At 29.6% G+C, this 21297-nt stretch overlaps 2 protein-coding genes and 1 non-coding gene across 3 annotated transcripts; 2 read left to right on the top strand and 1 right to left on the bottom strand.

Annotated features, from left to right (window-relative positions):
- Nucleotides 1-4237: 4237 nt before the first annotated feature.
- LOC100306424 (uncharacterized) lies at nucleotides 4238-6438 on the bottom strand. The gene is given in 4 exon segments (NM_001251709.2): nucleotides 4238-4454; nucleotides 5740-5803; nucleotides 5902-6074; nucleotides 6155-6438. Coding segments are annotated over 4 exon segments (648 nt in total). The 5' UTR covers nucleotides 6357-6438; the 3' UTR covers nucleotides 4238-4245.
- Nucleotides 6439-9483: 3045 nt separating this feature from the next.
- LOC100779650 (uncharacterized) lies at nucleotides 9484-13866 on the top strand. Its single transcript, XM_003516595.4, has 10 exons — nucleotides 9484-9805; nucleotides 10598-10725; nucleotides 10849-10920; nucleotides 11047-11186; nucleotides 11294-11408; nucleotides 11493-11573; nucleotides 11940-12077; nucleotides 12731-12818; nucleotides 13121-13228; nucleotides 13321-13866. Exons 1-10 carry the CDS (start codon nucleotides 9571-9573, stop codon nucleotides 13347-13349), a joined length of 1134 nt encoding a protein of 377 aa, XP_003516643.1. The 5' UTR covers nucleotides 9484-9570; the 3' UTR covers nucleotides 13350-13866.
- A 1182-nt stretch (nucleotides 13867-15048) lies between these two features.
- TRNAK-CUU (transfer RNA lysine (anticodon CUU)) lies at nucleotides 15049-15121 on the top strand. Its single transcript has one exon. It is a non-coding gene; the product is annotated as a tRNA-Lys (tRNA).
- The last annotated feature ends 6176 nt before the right edge of the window (nucleotides 15122-21297 follow it).

The following is a 21297-nucleotide window of genomic DNA, read 5'->3' as shown; positions in this document are numbered from 1 at the left end:
AAGTAAAAAAAAAATCAACTAAAATATGCTAAACAAAATCTAATAGAATAAATATAATTTATTTTTTAGATAATATAGTATAATAATTGTATAAGTTTAGTTAATAGATTTTACTTTATGATAATAGATTTTTAAAAATAAAAAAAACGTTAGAACAAATTATACTCAAAAAATTGATTTAGTTTCATTTAGATTTAATATTATATTTAAGTGAATCAAATCAAATTATATTTTAATTTATATTTGATTCATATTTTTTCCCCTAAAAATCAAAATTAACTGCATCACGAACACTTTTGAAGTCAAATCTCATGAGGTTGTGCATGTTAGAATAATGTGACTCATGTGAATTAAGGGCCTAAACTTGATTTAATAAAATAAAGAGATATATTGGCAAATATGAGAAGTTAATAAACTTCCAATAACTAATTTGATGGAAGTTTGCTAAACTTATGGGAAGTTATTAAACTTCCGATAACTAACTCGATGAAAGTTGGTTTATAAAAGGCAAAAGATTCTATCTCTGCTCTAAACATTTCCCTCTAATTACCATCAAGTGAGAGAAAAATAACAGAAAGGAAAGAGATACATTGAGACAAAGAAGATTGAATAACTTATACTTTTAAACTGCATGAGAGAATCATAGAATCTAACATCCTTATGGGATCCATAACTAACCGTGCTTGCATGGTTGGAAAAGAGAAAAGTGACATATAATTTTTTCTTTTTAACTGCAAGTGATACACAGGTAATGGTATGTGGGTTTATATAAAAAAAGAAGATGATAATTTAAATTTGACATTTAAATTGAGGTATACTTGAATTTAATCTAATCATTGTTTGAATCCACAATGACTTATATCTTAATTCTTCGTAAAATTTGATTTCCATCCATGTTTTTTTTTACTATGATTTCCATCCATGTTGGTTCAACGAAGAAAAATTTTATTATATTATACTTATACATGTTTTCATTTTAAAAAACAAAATAAATGAACTATATTTAGTGAGGTTTCATATTTTGATAAGTGTCACTGATAAGATTATTTCTTTAAAAAATATTACATACATTATTTAGTGTTTTCCCTCCTTCCATTACTTATTTTCATGTCCTATGTTTATACTTATCTTTCAAACAACATGTAGCTTAGGAATTCTCACATTTATTTAATGGTGATAGTTTTGCTCTATTTACTTGGGCAATTGTCCTTGTCACAACAATATGAGTGTCTGTAAAAAAAAAAGTAAAAGAATAAATACTCCATAACATTTATTAAAAAAAAAGAAAAATATAAAGTTTAGTAAACATTTTTTGTTAATAAAGGAAGGCCACTTACATTGTTTTTATATAATAAAGAATATAATTTTTACGACTGAAATGCAAAAAATCTAATAATAAATCATGTGATTCAACTTCAATGGGATCAAAGGTAAACACTAAGAAATGAGTAATAGTTGAATTAATAACTTCTGTAAAATATCAATGTAAAATGTAAAAAGTAATATGCAAATTAAAGAATCTAAGCCAAATAAAACATGTCATTGTGTTTACATTTGCATCTTATTTTTTTATAGTAAAAATTAAAATCAATATTATCTTAGATGCCATATAAATAAATGTTCATCTTATCTATATTTTTATTTTAAGTAACAAAAAATAAATGTCCATTTAACTGATTTAGTATAGCACAAGGCTCTTAACCATATATTTAACCTATGTCTAGTTTGCAACCATCAAGTTTAAATCAAAATATACTGTAAAACTTTACATCACTTAAGTAAATATATAGTTTCGTGTTTCATTAATTCTGGGTGTATGGGTGTTTATTCCAATTGCAGCAACATTATAATGTTTGTTACAAGAACACACTAAAAACATCATACAGACATAAAGAGAATATATTCTAATGTTGTTATTACTTCTGTAGTTGTTGTTGAGGGTGGATTGATAAGAAAGTTAATTAGGTCACATATCATGTGTTGATTGCATTAGTGTTAACACTTATGACCACATAACGAAGACATTGTCCTACATTTTTAATCGTTTTAAATGTTTTATAATCCTTTAGAATATCAGTGCAAATTCCTTGATTCATAATACTTTAATGGATGTTTTTGGAATGTTGGCTAAGAAAATAAAAATAAGACTATTTTAAGATATGACAATTATACTCAAACTTTATGACATCTTAAGAAGTATAGTATTTTCTTATAAAAATGCAAAGGAATTAAGTATTGATTCATATTGTGTGATAAGAAATGTGTTGTATATTGAAGAAATTAAAACTGTATAAATAAATATCACTTTGAATTAGTATATAATTGTGCAAATTTTTTCTTATAATTTTTCATGAAAACATTACTATGAGAAAAACTAATGAGTTATTTGAACATATTATTTGATTAAAAATCATCATTTTAAAATAAGATAAATTATGTTTTATTAGATAGCAAATTAACAATGTATATCTCATTGATTTCATGCATGGTTGGTAAAGAAAAGAGTGATAAACGAGGCGTGAAGGATAATATCACAGGAAGAGGTTGAAGTTAGATTAAGTATAATTCAACCTCAGTGGGTTTATAGTAAGTTGTCTCTATCATTGGACTACAAGTTTAGTTTTTCTTAAATGACCAAGTTTCATTAGCCTTTTAAGAAGTTACAAGTATTATGTCATGGTTGCTTTTGGACATTATAAACTAAATTTTATTCCAAGTTTGATAAACACCAACATCTAGCTAGTCTTCTTCGTTGTACCATACCAACTCTAAACAAATATAAATTACGTGCATGTTTTCTCAAGACGGATTCATCTTCATTTGATTCTCGTATAATAATTGGATGCATGACTTTGTGTAGAACATGACATCAATCTTGACTTTAGTTCTTCTTCATAGCATTCTATATATCATATAAGATAATATGTTTGTTTGCAACAAATAGAATATGAGACACAACTAGTGACCTCCTACTCTGATGATACATGCAAGCAAGCACATGGTGACCAGTAAAATGAATTTGTTGTTTCAAGTATCTATCACATTAAGTGAATAGTGACTAACAAAACATTTGCTATTATGTAACCAACAAATTGGCGATGCTGCTTTATATCTAGCTGAGACAGGTAGCGTGCATTTGCTTGAATCAGCAGTTCAAGGCTGTTGTTTGTTTGTGTTTCATCTACCTGCTATGTATTTTTTTTTTTTTTTCATGAAGCATTATTAGTCAATCATTAGTCTCAACTATCTAACAAAATACAACTAACTTGACAATCTTAAACCAACAATTGTAAATTGGGGGTTTACATGGAAGCTTTCCTCAATTTTTCTAAACCAAAAAAATACGTGACAATAGAATAGCAAGTCAAAATAGTTGTTTCACCTTTGCCTTAGTAAAAAATAGACCCATGCCACTAATTTGTTTTAGAATCAACCCATTTTAATAAAAAGTTTGTAAAAATGATCCAAATGGGCATATCACTCAAGGAGAAGTGGAGAACAACACAAGACAGAGAACAACAAACATGAGAAAAAGAGTTCAGAGCACGCTAAGATTTATCGGAATGAGAGGCCACAATGGCACTAGGGTAAAATGAATTCCAAATCTATTACATCCACTTTATATATGTTATGCAATCGGATCAGTTCAGGTACCGATGAGTATGAAATTTTCAAACCGAACTTGTCCATCTACACTTGTTCGAAACCATCTTTTGCACCTGACTACCCACTAACCAGACTTGATCCATCCACGAACACAAAAGGGAGGAAAGTACCTATCTAATTGAGATAAGCTTATAGTACAATCAGGAAGACATTTTAATGTTGATGTTATAAAAAAAGATGTTCTAGTTTGATTGCGGTTACACCTAACAACTGATTTAAAATGTTCACTTTTTAACTCACTTTTGAAACCCATCTACAAAATTTCAACTTTTTATATTAACTAATTTAATATTCACTTTTTAATGATCAAATCTGATTTGTTTGGTTGAATTTGACCTAATCTGACTTGCTAATTCGAAACAAACCAAATTAATTTAGTTTGAGTTGAATTTCCATGTTAATGACCCAGTGAACAACACTAGTTGCCACATCTCTTTATGATGATATGCTATGTAATTAAATATCATTCATGCAAATAACAAATAACTAAAAAGAACTGTTTCCCTTGCTGTTTAGAAGACAAAACAAGTCAGTAAATATGTCCTGCGCGATTTTACACTCGGCCAAACTGAAATTTCTCTACACAAATTCCTTCTGTTTGGGTTCAAGAACAGGAGGATCAACCACAATCCCCATGTTTGCCGCAGTGCCCGCTATAATTCTCATAGCTGATTCGATACTCGAGCAATTCAAGTCCGGTAGCTTTTCAGCAGCAATTGTACGCAATTGATCAATCGTGACCTTTCCTACCATTTCCGCCTTGGGGTCTTTTGAACCCTTTTCCACCCCTAAATAGCAAATCAATATAATTAGACGGCTTTAAACTTTGAACATTGAAAAACACAATAAGCTTGGCGTAGAGTATTTTAATGCCAGATGCTCTATCAAAATAATAACCTTAACATGTCTCTTGCATTTTGTTTATTTAGATTGATTATGAGGATAACGAAGCTAGACTACTCGCTCAAAAACTGAATTTCAGCTAACGAAAGTAAAACTCATTTTATGCCAGGAACGCTATTACAATCACCGATATCTACCTATATGAAGTCAATCATGAGTATAATGAAAATAAAATTTCACACAAAGAAAGGCAAACTTAGTTCCATAATCCGTATAGACAGATTTTAGGTACTGCAACGCAGAGTTCTCCACCCATTAAAAGCACCCCTTGTGGCCAAGGCAAGTCAACCCATGACAAGAGGTTAGTCCAAAATACTCAAAGGGTGTAATAGCTAAGAACACGTCGTTGTATAACCACAATATAAACAAATAAGTAAATAAAACCCTCACAAAGAAGAACTCGTTTGTTTCTAGTGTAGGAGAAAATTTTATGCAATATGAGACGAAAGACATTGCATAACATTGTTGGATTAATGTAAAGTATTATAAAATATAAAATTTAAATCAGATCTTGTTAGGATATAAGGAGAAGGGGGAGTTAGTTAAGAGACTAGGATATTAATTAGTTAGAGTCATTTGTATATGGAACATTGACCCTGTGTGAATGGGAACCCTTTGGATGAGAAATTTCTCTCCTATTCATTGTTCTTTTCATCCTATTCAAAAAAGTCTTTCTTTTCTTTTTCAATTCTGTTCTTGATTCCTGACTTCCTGGTCCTAGAGATTAGGAAAAAATGGAGAAGGGGAGTTAGATAAGACGGTTAGGATATTAATTAGTTAGAGGGGTTAATTAGATACAAATAAGGGAAGAAGGATGGAAGGATTTAGAGAGATGTATTATTATTTCATTTGTAAATTGAAAATTGGCTCTTTGTGAAAGGTAAACCCTTGGAGGAGAGATTTCTATTTTCAGTTCCTTTCATGCAACTCAATAAAATCCATCATTTATTTTGTATTCGTGATTCTTGGTTCGTAACAGATCTCAACTGGTGAGATTATTACACTAGACTAGAATATACAAGAAATTCGCATGTACAAATCCAGCTTAAAATCACAGGAAATTGAAAAGTAAAGTAAAAGGAGGCTAAAATAATTTATACTTTTGAACCTTCAAACTTATACTACAGAGGACAACATAATATCAAACAGCTTGGAGGCGAGAGAGCATACCAGCGGCTTTAAGAAGTAGAACCGAAGCAGGTGGGGTCTTCAATATGAAAGTAAAGCTTTTATCCTACAAGGGTTGTAAGTAAAACATATGATACAAATTGCGATTCACGAAAGGGAAAAAAGAAGAAGATAAAAAAGAGCAGAGCAGAGCTAAGAACAGACGTCGTAGACTGTAATTTCCACAGGAATGACATAACCGGGCTTGTCGGCGGTTCTAGCGTTGTAATCCTTACAGAAAGCCATAATATTGACACCCTTGGAACCAAGAGCAGGGCCAACGGGAGGAGCAGGTGTAGCCTTCCCAGCTTCAAGAGCCAGCTTTATAATTCCAACCACTGCACACACCAAACAAAAAATATCCTTAATTTTAGGTGAGGGAGTGTGATGTAAATATATAACGGACGAGAGAAATCACCTTTCTTGGCCTTCCCACCGGGTTTAGGGGGAGCCATAGCAATGACATTGAACCGCCTTCGAATTGGAGCCGAAAGAGGTTTTTTGTTTCCGGCGAACGGAAGAGAAATTTTATTCGGGTTTAAGGAGAATTTGACGGAAGTAGAAAATATAGAAGAAGAGGAGGAACACAACGACGGGCAAGCGAAGAGAGTAGATGCCATTGATGAGTGGGTGGAATTCCCTTCCCCAAGAGTTCAGTTCGGATAAAAAGCCGTATCCTATAGTCTCCCGAACCAGGCCTGTAAAAACTCTCAACGATATCTCGTATTAATGGGGCGGGGCCTTATTTTTTAATGCCTATTTCTTTTTCTAGAGAAAATTATTTCAAAATTTAATTTTAGTCTCTATAAAAATTTAATAGTTGTTGACTAAAATAAGAATAGAGAGAAAAGTAGAGAAGAGAACACTATGACCAGAATCAGAACTCTATGTATTCTTTTCAACAAGAATAACCTATTTATAGGTATAAAAGACATATGATAGATTTATCCCAAAACATCATACTTTATAAGGTATCACATGCACACCTATTTATTTATATTTAATCAGAATAACCAAGGAGGGCGAGCCCTGGTGCAGCGGTAAAGTTGTGCCTTGGTGACTTGTTGATCATGGGTTCGAATCCGGGAATGTTATGTTAATTTATTTGGTTGGCAATTGTGTCATAATAAAACACAATATTTGTATTAAAATTTTCATTTAGTAATAGATAATTTGAAATTTTAATAAACAATGGCATTGTCATTAAAATTTGTAATCAACACCTCATAATTATAAATTATACTCTTTATATCTTATTATAATTGTCGTGTAAAAAATATAATTTATTACAAAATAATTATTATTTTAGTTTTTTAATATAACATTATTTTTTTTCACACACATATCTCTTATAATATTAATGACAAGTTATAAAATCTATAAACAAATTACTAATGATATAAACTTAATTTTATAAAATTATTATTCTCTTTTATTTATTTATTTATTATTTTTTATCTGATAGGCCGATAATTATTTTGAGACCGAAGGATACTAAACTAACAATTACATATTATAATTAAGAACCTCAATTTAATTAAAATGTAGTCATTGAGATAATAATAAATAGCATGTCAATATTATTAAATATAAATATAAGAATTTTTTCACTATAATTAACCTTAAAATCCAGCCTTCTATGAGAATTGAATGATGAATAATGTATTACATATTTAAATATAAGAGATTTTGTGATAAAAAAAATATAGGAGATGTTTGCTTACAGCTAATGGTGTTAAGAGATTTTCCGATTTAATAAAATGTTGATACAGCATGGCTCATTAACGTAAAAAACAAAGTCTTATATTATACAAAATAATTGAGAGTAAAATGGAACATTTTTGTGTTATATTATTATTAATTTGGTTATGTAGTTGTGAGAGAAAACAAATAAATAACATTTGCTTTTGGAAAGAAAATTTTATTGGAAAAGAGAAATGATAGCAATACTCTATTTGAAAATCATTAAATATAAAAGAAATGATATGTCACTTTCTTTCTAATTAGTTATAATAACTTTTGGTAACATGAATTGAAAATATTAAAGGATAAAATAGAATAAAACGAGTAAATTCCATGCAAAATTATAAATAAGCTTATACAAATTATAAATAAATAATACAAATCCATGCAAATTTTGAGCCAAAATTCTTCCTTGATTTTCTTGTTGACATGAAAGTTCTTTGATGTGGTGGGCGATTTCAGAATTATATTGGTTTATATTTTTAAACTATTCATATAAAGTTGGTTATTTATATAACAGAATTGATAAATTGGTTCAAATCTTTCTAATTAATCATTTTTATCATTTTTTTAAGGTATAAATACATTTTTTCTTATCATTTAACATTTTTTTATTTTCACCCTTTATCGTTATCTAAAATGTTTTAAGGATAAAAAATAAAATAAAAATATTTTAGAAGGACTAAAATAACATAAAAAGTATATAAATGATGACGAAAAAACACTAAATTGTCGGAAAAATATATTTAAATATTTTTTAAATCATAATTCTCATTGGAGGATTAAGACTGAGTAAGTAAAAAGGAGACGAAAGTTGTAGATTAAATATTGATAGAACTAAAAGTATAATTTAATCTAAACATTATTAAATAATTTATATGTCTTCTACTTAGTGTCATACCGCTATATAATTACAGTCGATCTTTGTTTAATGAATATAAAATACCCACGCTTTAACACCAGGCACAACAGCTCCAAGTGCAACAAGGTACCAGTTTGTTATCCTCAAAGTTACAATTTTAATGAACATTGAACAAATATTCAACCGTTGGATCAAAATAATGGATTTTACAGAATTAGGAAATTAAAATGCATAATTAAAATATAAGGGATTAAAATTGTGAATTGAAAGTTATAATTGACGAAAAATACAATTTAACTTAATTTACATTATAAATTTTACAGTTAAGGGAGGGTTTTGGATTGATATTTTAACAAACTATTTTTGCACAATAAAGTTTTGTATATTTTGAAAGATTATTTAGAAAGAGTATTAGAATGTAAGAATAATTATCCCCAACCATAAAGTAGAAGATTGTCTTTGTTTGTTTTGATCGAGCATAAAAAAGATAGTATCCAAAAGTCTTTATGCGTTTTTAACATTATTTTTCTTGGTGTTAGAAAATTCTCTAAAGTTTGAATGAGATTTGTTAAATGGGTGCAATATTTATACATTATACTATCACACAAAATCCATCATATAAAATAATTTATCAAAATTTATATGCTTTAAATACCAAGGAGATTTTTTATAAACTATAAAAAGGTTAATTGAATATAACTAGATTTTGACATTTTCTTTAAAAATTTCTAATAATTTTAATTAAATACCAAAATATTTATTTATATTATTTAAAAAAAAAACTTTCATGATACATATACATTTATGAACGTTTGATAAAAGAGAAGTTTTTCATATAAGTAATCATAATTTTGGACAGAGTCAATTCTTGAGAATTTTGCTAAGAATGTATAAAATAGGTTTGATGGTAGCTAAAACATTTCCTCCGGTTGACAAAGTTGAATTCCCGTCCTTCTTTAAAAATATTTTTTTCAACAAAGTGAATTAAAATTAATTAAAAAACAATAAGATAAACGGTCTTTTGATGCAATTGAGAAGTAAGTCTTCCTATTGGCAAATTTGTATATTTGAAATTAACCGACCTATTTCTTAATAATTATTTTTTTTTATTAATTACATATTTAGCAAACTTTCCGTTTAGCCATGTTTTAATGTTAACAACTGGCGAAAAGCACGGAAGAAAGTGAGAAGTACTCCAAGTTTTGTTGTTGAGTGATGAGTCTTGAAACATGAAGCAGAATGATCGGCGAAGGGAGTGTTTGTCTAATTCGAATTCAGAAAGTTGTTCTTTCTCATTGATGGGAAGAGAACCCCCTCAGAATTTGTTACCTTCCAAACACGACTTCCCCAGACTTGTCCTTGTGGTTGCACTCGCATCGCTAGTTGCTTGGACCTGCAACTTCCTCTTCACCCCTTCCAAACCCTTCTGCGACCCCAACCTCCACTCTCCGGATTACTTTTCCGGTCTCTCTCTCTCTCTCTCTCTCTCTCTCTATTTCATTCATTTGCTTCTCTAATTTCCCTCACTTTCTTTTTGTGCTGTGAATGTCATGCATTTGATGTGACTGTGTTATGTGTTAAGTCTAGTGGTGTGGTGACTTATTGTTCTGCCATGTACTGTTACAACTCAACAAGCCACTCCACTAGGTCTAGGTTGTTCAATTGAACTTTGATTTAGCAAATTTCAGTCTGCCACTGAACGATGAATGACAAGTGCCAAGTCTCCATTTATTCTCAGGACGATTTTATTCTATTTTGTATCATTTTCCCTATTTTTTGGTTTATTTGTTTCTCGTTGGCGGTTTTGTGCATTTGAGTTTTCTTGCAATGATGGCCAATTCAATATACTCGTTAAATTGAAATTTTATTCTATTAAATAAGAAAGCATATTAGGAAGAGGGAATGAATACCGTGAAAAGGAAATTTAGAATAAGATAGCCTTCTTTCAGGACTGAATACTATAAGGATAAAGAGTTAAATAGCTGTTACAAACGAAAATGAACAAATTCATCTGTTTTCCTTTTTTCTTTGTAAGATGCTATGGTTTTATGCATGGTTGTTGCTATTCTTATGTATTTTGATGATTGTTTTCAAATGTTATACATTGTTTTGTTCTTTTATTTAATTTGGTGGGGATAGTGATGACTTTCTAATGCAAGCCTCACCCCACTGTTTCATATTGTAGTCTCATTGTGTATGAGTCTGCAAATTATTTGTTTCTTGTGTATAGTTTCTCCTGACTTGGAATTGTTACAGATATTTGTGAACCTTGTCCAAGTAATGGAGAATGCAATGATGGCAAGTTGAAATGTCTTCAGGGTTACCAAAGGCATGGGAACTTGTGTGTAGAAGATGGAGATATTAATGAATCAGCTCGAAAACTTGTGTGTCCCTAGAATTTGATTTGTTGTGGTTTACTAGTTCTGGGAAATAAATACTGTCTATCACATTTTCCATGTTCTTCTTTGTATTTTATTTGTATCTTTCTGATTGGCATTTGACCACAGTTGGAGAGAGTGGAACATCACCTCTGTGAAGAATATGCTCAATTTTTGTGCACTGGAACTGGAACAATTTGGGTTAGTTTCCTCACTTTTAACCCTTGGATTCTGTAGTTTACTTGTATTTATTGTATTGTATGATTACCTGTATACATTACTGCCTGAGTTGTTCTTAGTGTTTCTGGTTCCAACTTCCCGTCTCAGGTTCGTGAGGATGATTTATGGAATTATTTTGAGCCAGTGGGAAATGTCAAAGTGGACAATGCTCTTTATAAATATACAAAACAAAAGGCATTTGAGACAATGGGCAAATTATTGGACACGAGGTTAAACAGCTCTCATGGGTATATCATCTTCTTTTACTTTTTAATAAAGTAAAATGGGGCTTTTTGTTACATGTTTCCTAAGAGGCCAAAACTTCTGCTGATAATGTCACTTATTTCTCATACAGGATGAAGGAGTTTAAGTGTCCAGATCAGCTGGCAGAGCATTACAAGTCATATGCCTGCTGCATTCGTCAGTGGATCTCACAACATATTCTAGTTGTTTTGCCCATTTGTGCCATGGTATCCCTTCTCTAAAGGCATACTTTAATGCATATATTTCTGTTATCTATGAGTAAACATGTTAATTGTGTTGAGATTTAACAGCTTGTTGGATGCACAGCTTTGTTCTGGAGTGTACGACAGAAATTATGCATGTCAAGACGAATTGAGGAGCTTTACAATAAGGTATGGTGAGATACACTCAGTCACAGGCACGAGTGATTATTACTTGTTTCATTGATGGTTTTCCCCCCAGTTTAACAAGTGTGATTTTAAATTGTGATTGGCAATGCCTTTGATTAAGAATGTTTGGAATGGAAGCACATGAATATATTCTAATAGGATACTTATGTTAGTTTGAGTTAACAAAATAGTGTGATATCTGTTAAGAGGGAAGTTCTGTGTGCAGCAACCGTAGGGTTTATATGTCCCCACTCTGTATAAGTACAAATACATTTGCATTTGTTGTGGGCAGGTTCTTTGACTGGATAGCTAATTGCATTTATTCTGATTCCATCTCTGTTTAAAACTTCTTTGTTGATGATGTTTTAGGTCTGTGAAATACTTGAAGAGAATGCATTGACATCAAAGAGTGCAAATGGTGAATGTGAACCCTGGGTTGTTTCTTCTAGGTTACGCGATCACCTGCTTTTGCCAAGAGAGCGGAAGAACCCTTTATTATGGAAAAAGGTTGCTTCAAAGTTATTTTCGAATTCATTGCACTTGATTATCCCGTTTTATTGTAATAATAATTAGTCAATCATCAAAGCAGAACAAGTTGATTCTTTTTGTTGGTATAGTTGACTCCGTGTCCATGCTTCAGTTGGACTTCTGCAGAAGTTACCCTTATTCATAGGCCTGATTTTATAATCAAGTTTCAGCATAGGATTTTTATTTGTGCTGAGATTCTGCTTTCTCACTCTCAATGCTTATTCACATTTTGTTTAGGGTTCTGCTAATTCCTTATGGGATCTGTTTAAGAAATATTTAGTATATCTTATTTATTGTTTTCAATTACTTAAGAAAATATTAAAAATTCCTTAGGGCATTGGTTTTGATTTTCCTTTTGCTTAACCTTCCAGTGGAAAATAGCCATTCCATTGTTGAGGATGTCAATAAGGATTTTCTTATGGCATATCCTTGTAACTCAACAGAGTTGGTTATTCTTTCTTTCTTTCTCTCATTCCACTTATTGATTGATGACGGTTATCTTTGAGCCCAACTATTTGTTGAGGTGCTGTTGATGAAAATCACTTTGTCCTGTAATTAAAGTTAAATATTTCAAAGAATTTTTCAATTAACTTAACTAATGTTTGTTGTTTAATAACTGTTTGGGATTACAGGTAGAAAAAATGGTTCAAGAAGATTCTCGGATAGATCGCTATCCTAAGTTGGTGAAGGGTGAATCAAAAGTTGTATGGGAATGGCAAGGTACATGGATGTGCTGACATGTTAAGAGTAGTCAATGCAAGGCAGAGGTTCTGAATCCAAATAAAATTACATTAAAATGGGGAGTTTTAGTTAATTTATTTTCATTATTCAATTCACTGCTGAATTGTGATATAAATTTGTTAGACAATATAATTAAAATCTATTCCATCCAGTAATTCGAGCAATTTAATATACTGATAAAATTTTAATGAACTGCTGCGAGGCAGTATTTTCAGCTAACATTCTGGTTACTTGTCATAAGAATTACTAATTATATTGTTTTCTTACCCCATACTCTACAGTTGAAGGCTCCCTGAGCTTCTCAAAGATGAAAAGAAGAGATGCAAGCAAAACGAGGGTCAACGAAAGCACAGACCTGAATCATCAACACCGCCCTGCAATGAGAACAGGTCAGTGGTTGTCTTACTAATATATTGTTTAAAAATCATGCTTGTTTCCTGATGTAGTAAAATTGATTTGTTGTGCCATCAATTTGATGCAGAGCCTATGGAACCACTGTTTTTTATCTGAAGACTCCTCCCAACGGTGACTACTTTCCCTTGTATTTGTGATGGCCTAAACTTGTGACTCAGCTGAAGACTAAAGTGTTGTCTTACCTTGTCTGTACAAAGAATTCTGGGTAAGCTTATCTTGTCTATGTTTACAGCAGCAGAGGGCAATATGTGCGGCATTGGTTGTAAGTGTGACCTGCATTTTTTCACCAAAACAAGTGTTAGATTCATGGGACCTGCATGCTTATTACGGAATGTGCTTATAGAGTTATAGCTTAGGGTGGAAAATCACGTCCTTGAAACTCCTTTACATCTGCGGGTCTGGATTGACGGCTAACAAACTAGTTAACATGTACTGGTGCTAACTAAATTAATTAAGCATTTTTTTTCTTGTGAAAGACAATCCAATATGTTAACGCATATAAAGAATGATATGGTATGACATTGTAGTAAAGTCAAGGCATATGGATGTGACTACGAATGTATATGAATTCGGACCCATTATATTTGCGGAGTTAGCATATTAGACCTGTTTACTGATCGTTCCGCCCGTTAATTTTATATGAACCTAAGCATTCATTTTATTATCTACGTAAAAACTTGGTCTTTTATTGTTATTATTATTATTATAAAATAAAAACACAACCTATAATATCTGCGGATTGATTTTATTGTTCTTTTCACAAATTTACTCTTAAATTAATCTACTTTTACATAGTAATTTAAATCCTTATAACTAAAAACGAGATAACCTTCGTACTCTCCTTTTCACGTAACTATTATCTTTATTATTTAATGATACGCTTTTTTAGTTTCAATTTAATATTTTTTCTTTCTTTAATTAGTTAATAATTCAAATGAGAATTTTGGTTTTCTTGATTTTTTTTATCAATGCTTGATTTTTAAAAAAATATTAAACATAAAGTAATATATGTAATCACTAACCAATCAATATTTTATTAGTTGAATTAATTTTTGGGGTGTTTTTAAAATTGAAGGTTTTAAATATCTCTAGTTATATTATCAAGTAAAACAATGTTTCATATATTAAATGAATATTATTTTTAAAATATTTTTCATTTATATTTGTTAATATTTTACCTATATTTGAAATTACTCATAAAGTATGTAGTGGTGAATATCAACATTTGGCTCTTTTCTTTCTTTTATATTGTTTAAATAATTTTCATAGGACCATTAAAGAAATATTAGATTAAATGTATTTATATAATGTAACAAGTATTTCATCGCAAACAAAGTATAATAAATTTTAAGCCAGACTTCTTTTAGAATTTAGATCCTAAAGACTGTAGAATTATTAGGGGATTCATGTGCGTTTAGATTAGCTTTTAATTTTACCAAAATTAATTCCAAAAGCACGTTGAAGGCCAAAGTAACAAATAGTTACTTTAACTTTTCATCATAATTTTGGGGTCAAAATTGATTTTAGGAGGTATCTAAAGACACTAGAAGTAAGAATTGTTTTAATTCGTTAAATTGTTAATGCAAAATGTAAAAGGTCCTTTGGGAAGTAAATTAAATAATTTATGCCAAACAATAGTTGTTGTGTTTAAAATTGCATTTGATGTCATTTTTATTTCTTCTAGTTTACAGAGAATTGGGATCATTAGTATCCATAATGAGCATAAAAAAAATACTCGAATAGTTAGCAGTACACTAAGGAATAGCAAGAATTGAACAATTATTTATAAATAAGTGCCCGTCTAGCTCAGTTGGTAGAGCGCAAGGCTCTTAACCTTGTGGTCGTGGGTTCGAGCCCCACGGTGGGCGTTTTTGTTTTTAAACCCCGTCGGTGAGTTTCCCAAAAGGGCCAAAAGTGATTAACGCGACAGTGTCTTTTTGCTCTTGATTTGTCTCCTACATAGTATCATCCGTTCGATGCCATGCATGTCCAACAAATGGATAAAAAGACAACCTATTCAGTATTCAGTGCATCACTACCAAAAAACTTTCTACAATGTAGGAGTAGCCAACTTATTCTCGACTTTATAGGTTACCAAGCAAATCGACATCCCCCTCTTGCCATAAAACCACCACGAGACAAACCAACCAATGCACGACATTAAATGTTTGAAAAACATGAAGACAATTAATTAATTTTCCCTCTGATGGTCACATATATACTCCTATCCTATGAACCGTTTAATTCATTCACGTGCATACATTGCCTGGTCCATTCTCAATAGCAGCGTCAACCCTGTCACGTATTTCTTAACCTCTCTATTATTACCATTTTTTTTATTGGGTGATTTTGTTTAAATTTTTTAAAAAATAAATTTAAAATAAATCTTTTTTATATAAGTATTTTTTTTAAAAAAATAGATAAAATTTACTTCTTAAAATAAATAAAAAATTATTTTCTTAGCTGATACTACTTAGACAAACACATTAAAAAAATTGAAATTTATTTATTTTATTAAAACAAACATTTATTTCAACAAATAAATTTAAATAAATTACAAATTAACACAAGAAGAAGCACGGGTGCGACACCTTGTTCTTATCTTCATAAGTGGACTAATAGGAGAGGGCGAAATTTAATAAATATCGAGAATTCGAATTCTGGTAGAATTCATTGAACAATAAAACAAAACTGACATTAATTAAATGTATGCTAAAGGTTTAAAATATGCTTCATAAATTCGGGCAACAACTTCTCACACTTGTTCTCGTGCTTGGAACATGTAAAATGATGACCTTCATTCACCACAAGTGAAGGATGAAGAAATTTAACAAGTCAATAAATCCGCACAAACTCTTGATAAATAGAGAAAAAGAAAAGCACAAAAGTATGTTAAATTTCAGTATTATTTCATCACCAACAGACAATGAAACTGAAAGTATGTTTAACATTCATATTGCAAGGTCTCTTAGGATATGTAATAGCTAGAATTTGTGTTATACTAACAAGGATGCAACCTCAAAATCAACACCTCGTGTTATACTATAGTTTTTTTTCCTTTCCTTTTTGGTACAACGGCAACGAATATTACACTAATATTATAGTATAATTGGGCTACTTATTACTTTAGATAATTATACATATTTAAGTTGTTAGTAGTTTATTTTGCGTTACCTAATAGTTATAGTTAATTAGTTTCTCTACTTTATACTCATTATTGACTTTTATCGCACATCTTCTCATATTTTTATCAGTTTAAAATTATACTCTTGCACTCTCTCTCTCAAGTTTCAACTCGTGTCGTGTTTCTAAACATCTCGCAACCGCAAGCTGCATTGACCTACAACGTGTTAACGTGAGCGTGAAAAACCGTAAATTGAAACATTCATATCAGTATCTTTAGTGTAAAACTTGAGTTATTAAATTTTTTTTAGGTTTTATAGTATCACATAAGATATAATAAGAATTTTTTTCTGATAGATTACACTTTTGGTTCTTGATGAACCATTTTTATGGATTACACAATAGACACTACTTAAATAAAAAATATTTTTTTGAAAAGATGACAGTTGTTGAAAGTTCTTAAGGAGAATTCAATCTTTATATTGTAAATCTTCATAACATGTATAATGATAAATTTGGTTCTTCAATAACTCAGCTCAAGAATCCTATTAAAAATGCTCTAAAAACTTAAATCAAATATCACTTTTATTCTGGAAACCTGTAAACCTTTTTCTTATTAAATGCTTGTTTGGAATTAGAGAGATGGAATTTGAAACATTCATAAAAACTTTACTAAAAAAATATCACTTTTATTCGGGAAACAAGCAAACCTTTTCTTATTCAAACCTTTTCTTATTCAGTGGTTTTTGGAATTGGAGAGAGAGAATTTACGCTACATTTATAACTTGGGTTGTACTACCCCATAATCTTAAAACATTAGTTAAAAAATTAAAATAAATAGATATTTATTATAAAAATTATAGAAGAATGTAAATAAATTTTATAGACAATATAATTTTATGTATTTCAATAAAAAAATTCTCCTTTTTAATTCCCTAAAAAATATTCTAAAAATATTAATTAACATTTTCTTATAGCTTCTAGCTCATGATCTCTATTTTTTTCCCCTCAATAGCATATTAACGTAACTCAGTAACGCGTTTCTAAACACATTACTCATCTTTTTACCCATATTGGGACACCAAACAAGACAAACTTTATGGTTGCATAAGGGATAAGCTGCCATGATTATTTCTCTTTTAAGTATGTTGAAAATATAACATTAAACAATTCATGTATTTTCACCGTCTCTATAATCTTGATATAATATATTGAGTCACCTATAAATGTCTAACGGATCTTACAAATTTTACACTGTAGATGTACGGTCTCAGTCAGGTATGAAGAAGTTTGTGTTAAAATATCTTACTTTAATTATGAATATGATCAAAATATTCTTTACAAGATTTGGATACTTTCTTCTTCCGAAACTAACTTTAAGTCTCATTCATTTTCTAATATGTTATTAATGTCGTATCATGAAGCATCAATTTCAAAACCATACATTGCGTATTAATTTTGTATTATACTTCTAACATGTACGCTCACGCAAGAATCTTTAATTATATCTAGTATGAATCATCAATTCTAAATACTTCAATTAAACTAGACTAATTTTTTATTACATTCCTAGCATCATCGACAATATCATTATTATGCCAACATTGAAAGTTTTGATCCGTGAGATTATTTCCTGATAGAAGCAATCAAAAGGGAAACCAAACATGAGATAAAAAAAATCCCCCGGTTGGCAATGGCAAATGTGGTTCTGAAGCAAAGTGGAAAAAGAGGTTGAAATTAAGAGCCCAATAAAAAGCAGGGTAATTATGTGGCAAGAAAATCAACCAAATAAACGAGGCTCTTTAATTTATTCAAACTATCAAAACCATGAAAGGACAAGGACACGTTCCTTAATTAGGCACCATTTTGAATTCTGGGTGTTTGCATATGCTCCTAGAACGCTCTTGGATCTCAAAACAGTGAAAATGATTGAGCCTTTGACAATGTTGAACAATGACAATAGGGGGTGGAGGAGACAAAGATCTATGGATGATCGTGTATGTGGGACTTCCACTACCTTGAAGATAAAAAGAAAAGCAACAGAGAGAAGATAATTAGATAAGCAAAGTCTTTTGTTTTTATCTACCCTTACAAACTGTGGGCGATGCATGGTTTGGTCTTTTTTCATTGAGTAAAGAGTTTTTTAAGGTAATTCTATTTTAATAGAGTGAGATTATTAATTTATCACGTGCGACAATTCGAACTCACCCAAGCAAGTCTAAGCTAAGTTGGTTGAATCAAATGAATGAGTTATTATAAATTTGATATCTGTTTTTGATTTTTATAGATATAAAAGTAAAATTTGAACTCAAAATTATTATAATAATAAATACCAAGGATTTAAATTTGAATTCACCGAAACAATACTCTTCATTATTTATAATTAATATTCAAATTAAAATAATTTCATATCAATTTAATTGATGCGTTTAACAGTTGATGGTTGGATTGGTTAGTACTGAGATTGATGAGTAAGTCACTGCTCTAGGGTTCAGCATTTATCTATTTTTTTCTGGATTTCTAGTACGTCATTGTAATACCGAAAAGTGACATGCCTAAATTGGTATGACTGTTTGTGACTTGGATGATGAACACGTAGCTTAATATTGATATCAAGGAGCCAATCGTAGTGGGTGGAACTATAGTCAAGCGATTTATTGCAAATTTCTAACTCTAAGGAAAAACCAGAGTTCTCTGAAATGTATTTTCATACAGTGGAATTTCCACTGTTTGTTTCACGATCTAATTCCGGGACAATGAATCACATTAGGTGAATAGAAGCTTTACTAATTAACTTAAATATCACTTCAATTTTGTGTTTATTTAAAAAAATAATAAATTATAAAAGTTACTTGTTATAGTATGAATATTAACGATAAATTTATAAAAGGTGTATTACTTAAAAAAATAAAATATATAAATCAAGTGACAAATATTTAAAGACAAATCTTAATTATAAAACATTAAAAACAAAATTCTTTAGATTACTTAGTTTTTTCTTTTTTTTTTTTAATTTTAGTTATAGAAAAATAGTTAGTAATTATGTAGGTAAGCTATGTTTAGCATAATTAATTGAATAATTAGTTAAAAACTGACAAGAATTCCATCTTATTAAAAAAGTTAGTTATTAACCGAAAATTAAGTTACCGTTATTAAAATCCCACCTTATATATGAAAAAACGATTATATAATAAAATCTCATCTTATATCGAAAAGAGTAAAAAAGTAAATATTATAAATATTTCAAGAAAAAAAAAGATGAATAAACTTAAAAAAGCTATAAGGTAAAAATTAGTGTTTTAAAAACGCTATTTATTAAACTAATAGAGTTATCTTATTAGTATGGATCGATAAGATTTGGTAGCATTGTACATTTGTACCTACTTACATTCACAATTATATAGATAATTACCATAGACCTATAATCATTTAATTGGTTAGCTTACCTATTCAAATGATTTTTATGGACACTTATTAAGTTTGAGTCTACTTGCCATCCATATTAAGGATGGAGAAAAAAAAAGTAAATAATGAATATAGCATAATCATTTTTTAACGTGAAATACTTAATGTGAAAGAAAAAATTACAAGACCAAATTCAAAAAATGATCTCCATTTTAACTATAGTGTGTTTGGTTGTGTTTATGTGATATGCGAAAAGACAATCAATTATTGTTTTTTTTTCACGTTAAAGAAACCACAACTCTTTATAATTTTTAGATTTTCACATTGAAAAATTGAATTTTGTAGTCATTACAAAACCAAACACACTTTAAGATACCATACAATAAAATTTCAAACACTACGGACTGTCTAAAAATATCTCTCTAGCGAGGATTTCAATTTCCCCCCTCCGAATGGAGGATTATCATTAGTCTTCTTTATAAAACTAAATTTAACTTTATTTACAGGAATTAAAAAATTACTATTTTAATTTTTATATAGCATTCTTGGGCTAAATTAATTTTTTTAATCTTTTTGCGAATTCATTTTTCTTCAACTTAACTATAAACCATTGGTTAAATAACATACAACTACTAATACCATTTATTTATTAAATTATTAATAAGTTAATTTTCATTTTAGGTAATCTCAAACTTTTAGACTTAAACTTATTGTTTTAAAACTTTTAGATTTATAACTTTTTTCAAGGCCCTCATATGACATAAGCCTTTAATTAAGAACATGCCTAAAAATAGTTATAGTAGTTAAATAAGTTCTCTAAAACCTCAAGGATTTTTTTTCTTAAATTTTAATTTTTTAATAAATAATTACATCATTTTTAAAAAATCATATATAATATATTTTTAATTTTTATTTGGTATAAAAGTTAAATTTAAAGTAGTTTTAAAGTCATTCCCACCAAATACATTCTTGAGAGAAAACAATAAACTTTTAAGTATAAATAAATCTCACACTAAAAGTTAGTCATATAATCAATTTAAATGATGAAAATTTGTGAAAATATTTTAAGATTTTCCTAAGAAATCAAATGTTGCAATTATGGTAATTAAAAAATAATAATTTTAAAACAGGTGAAGTGGAAGGAGGTGCATGTGATTACTGCAATTAACTTACATTATAATTAACAAACTAAGCAACTCTTCAAGTTTGGGCTAGCAAGTACCAGCTCTTCAATTACGAAATTGCCCTTATTATTCCGAACGTACCCATGGCTTTCAAGTGTCGGTATAACTGGTTAACATTTTCTTCCTCCCGAGACAAATGTTAAATATGAGTGTTAGTAAAAAATTAGCTGAAAAAATTAATTGATAGTTGATATGTAGCTGAAAAATTAGTTGAAAAATAAGTTATAAGTTGAAAAACTAATTGATAGATAAAATCCAGCTAGAAGTTAAAAAATTATCTTATTAAATTATAAGTATTTAGTAAAATTATTTGTTGAAATAATTGAAATTTA

Source organism: Glycine max, chromosome 1, assembly GCF_000004515.6.
Source record: "Glycine max cultivar Williams 82 chromosome 1, Glycine_max_v4.0, whole genome shotgun sequence".
In the NCBI taxonomy this organism is placed as follows: domain Eukaryota; kingdom Viridiplantae; phylum Streptophyta; class Magnoliopsida; order Fabales; family Fabaceae; genus Glycine; species Glycine max.
Note: the sequence above shows the minus strand (reverse complement) of the source record. Positions and strands in the feature narration are given on the sequence as shown.

What these genes read in the sequence shown, in the direction of transcription:
- LOC100779650 (XM_003516595.4), top strand. Translation starts at nt 9,571, where the DNA reads ATGAAGCAGAATGATCGGCGAAGGGAGTGTTTGTCTAATTCGAATTCA. An exon ending in TTTTGCCCATTTGTGCCATG is followed by an intron (nt 11,409 to 11,492) that starts GTATCCCTTCTC and finishes GAGATTTAACAG; the next exon opens with CTTGTTGGATGCACAGCTTT. An exon ending in ACCCTTTATTATGGAAAAAG is followed by an intron (nt 12,078 to 12,730) that starts GTTGCTTCAAAG and finishes TTGGGATTACAG; the next exon opens with GTAGAAAAAATGGTTCAAGA.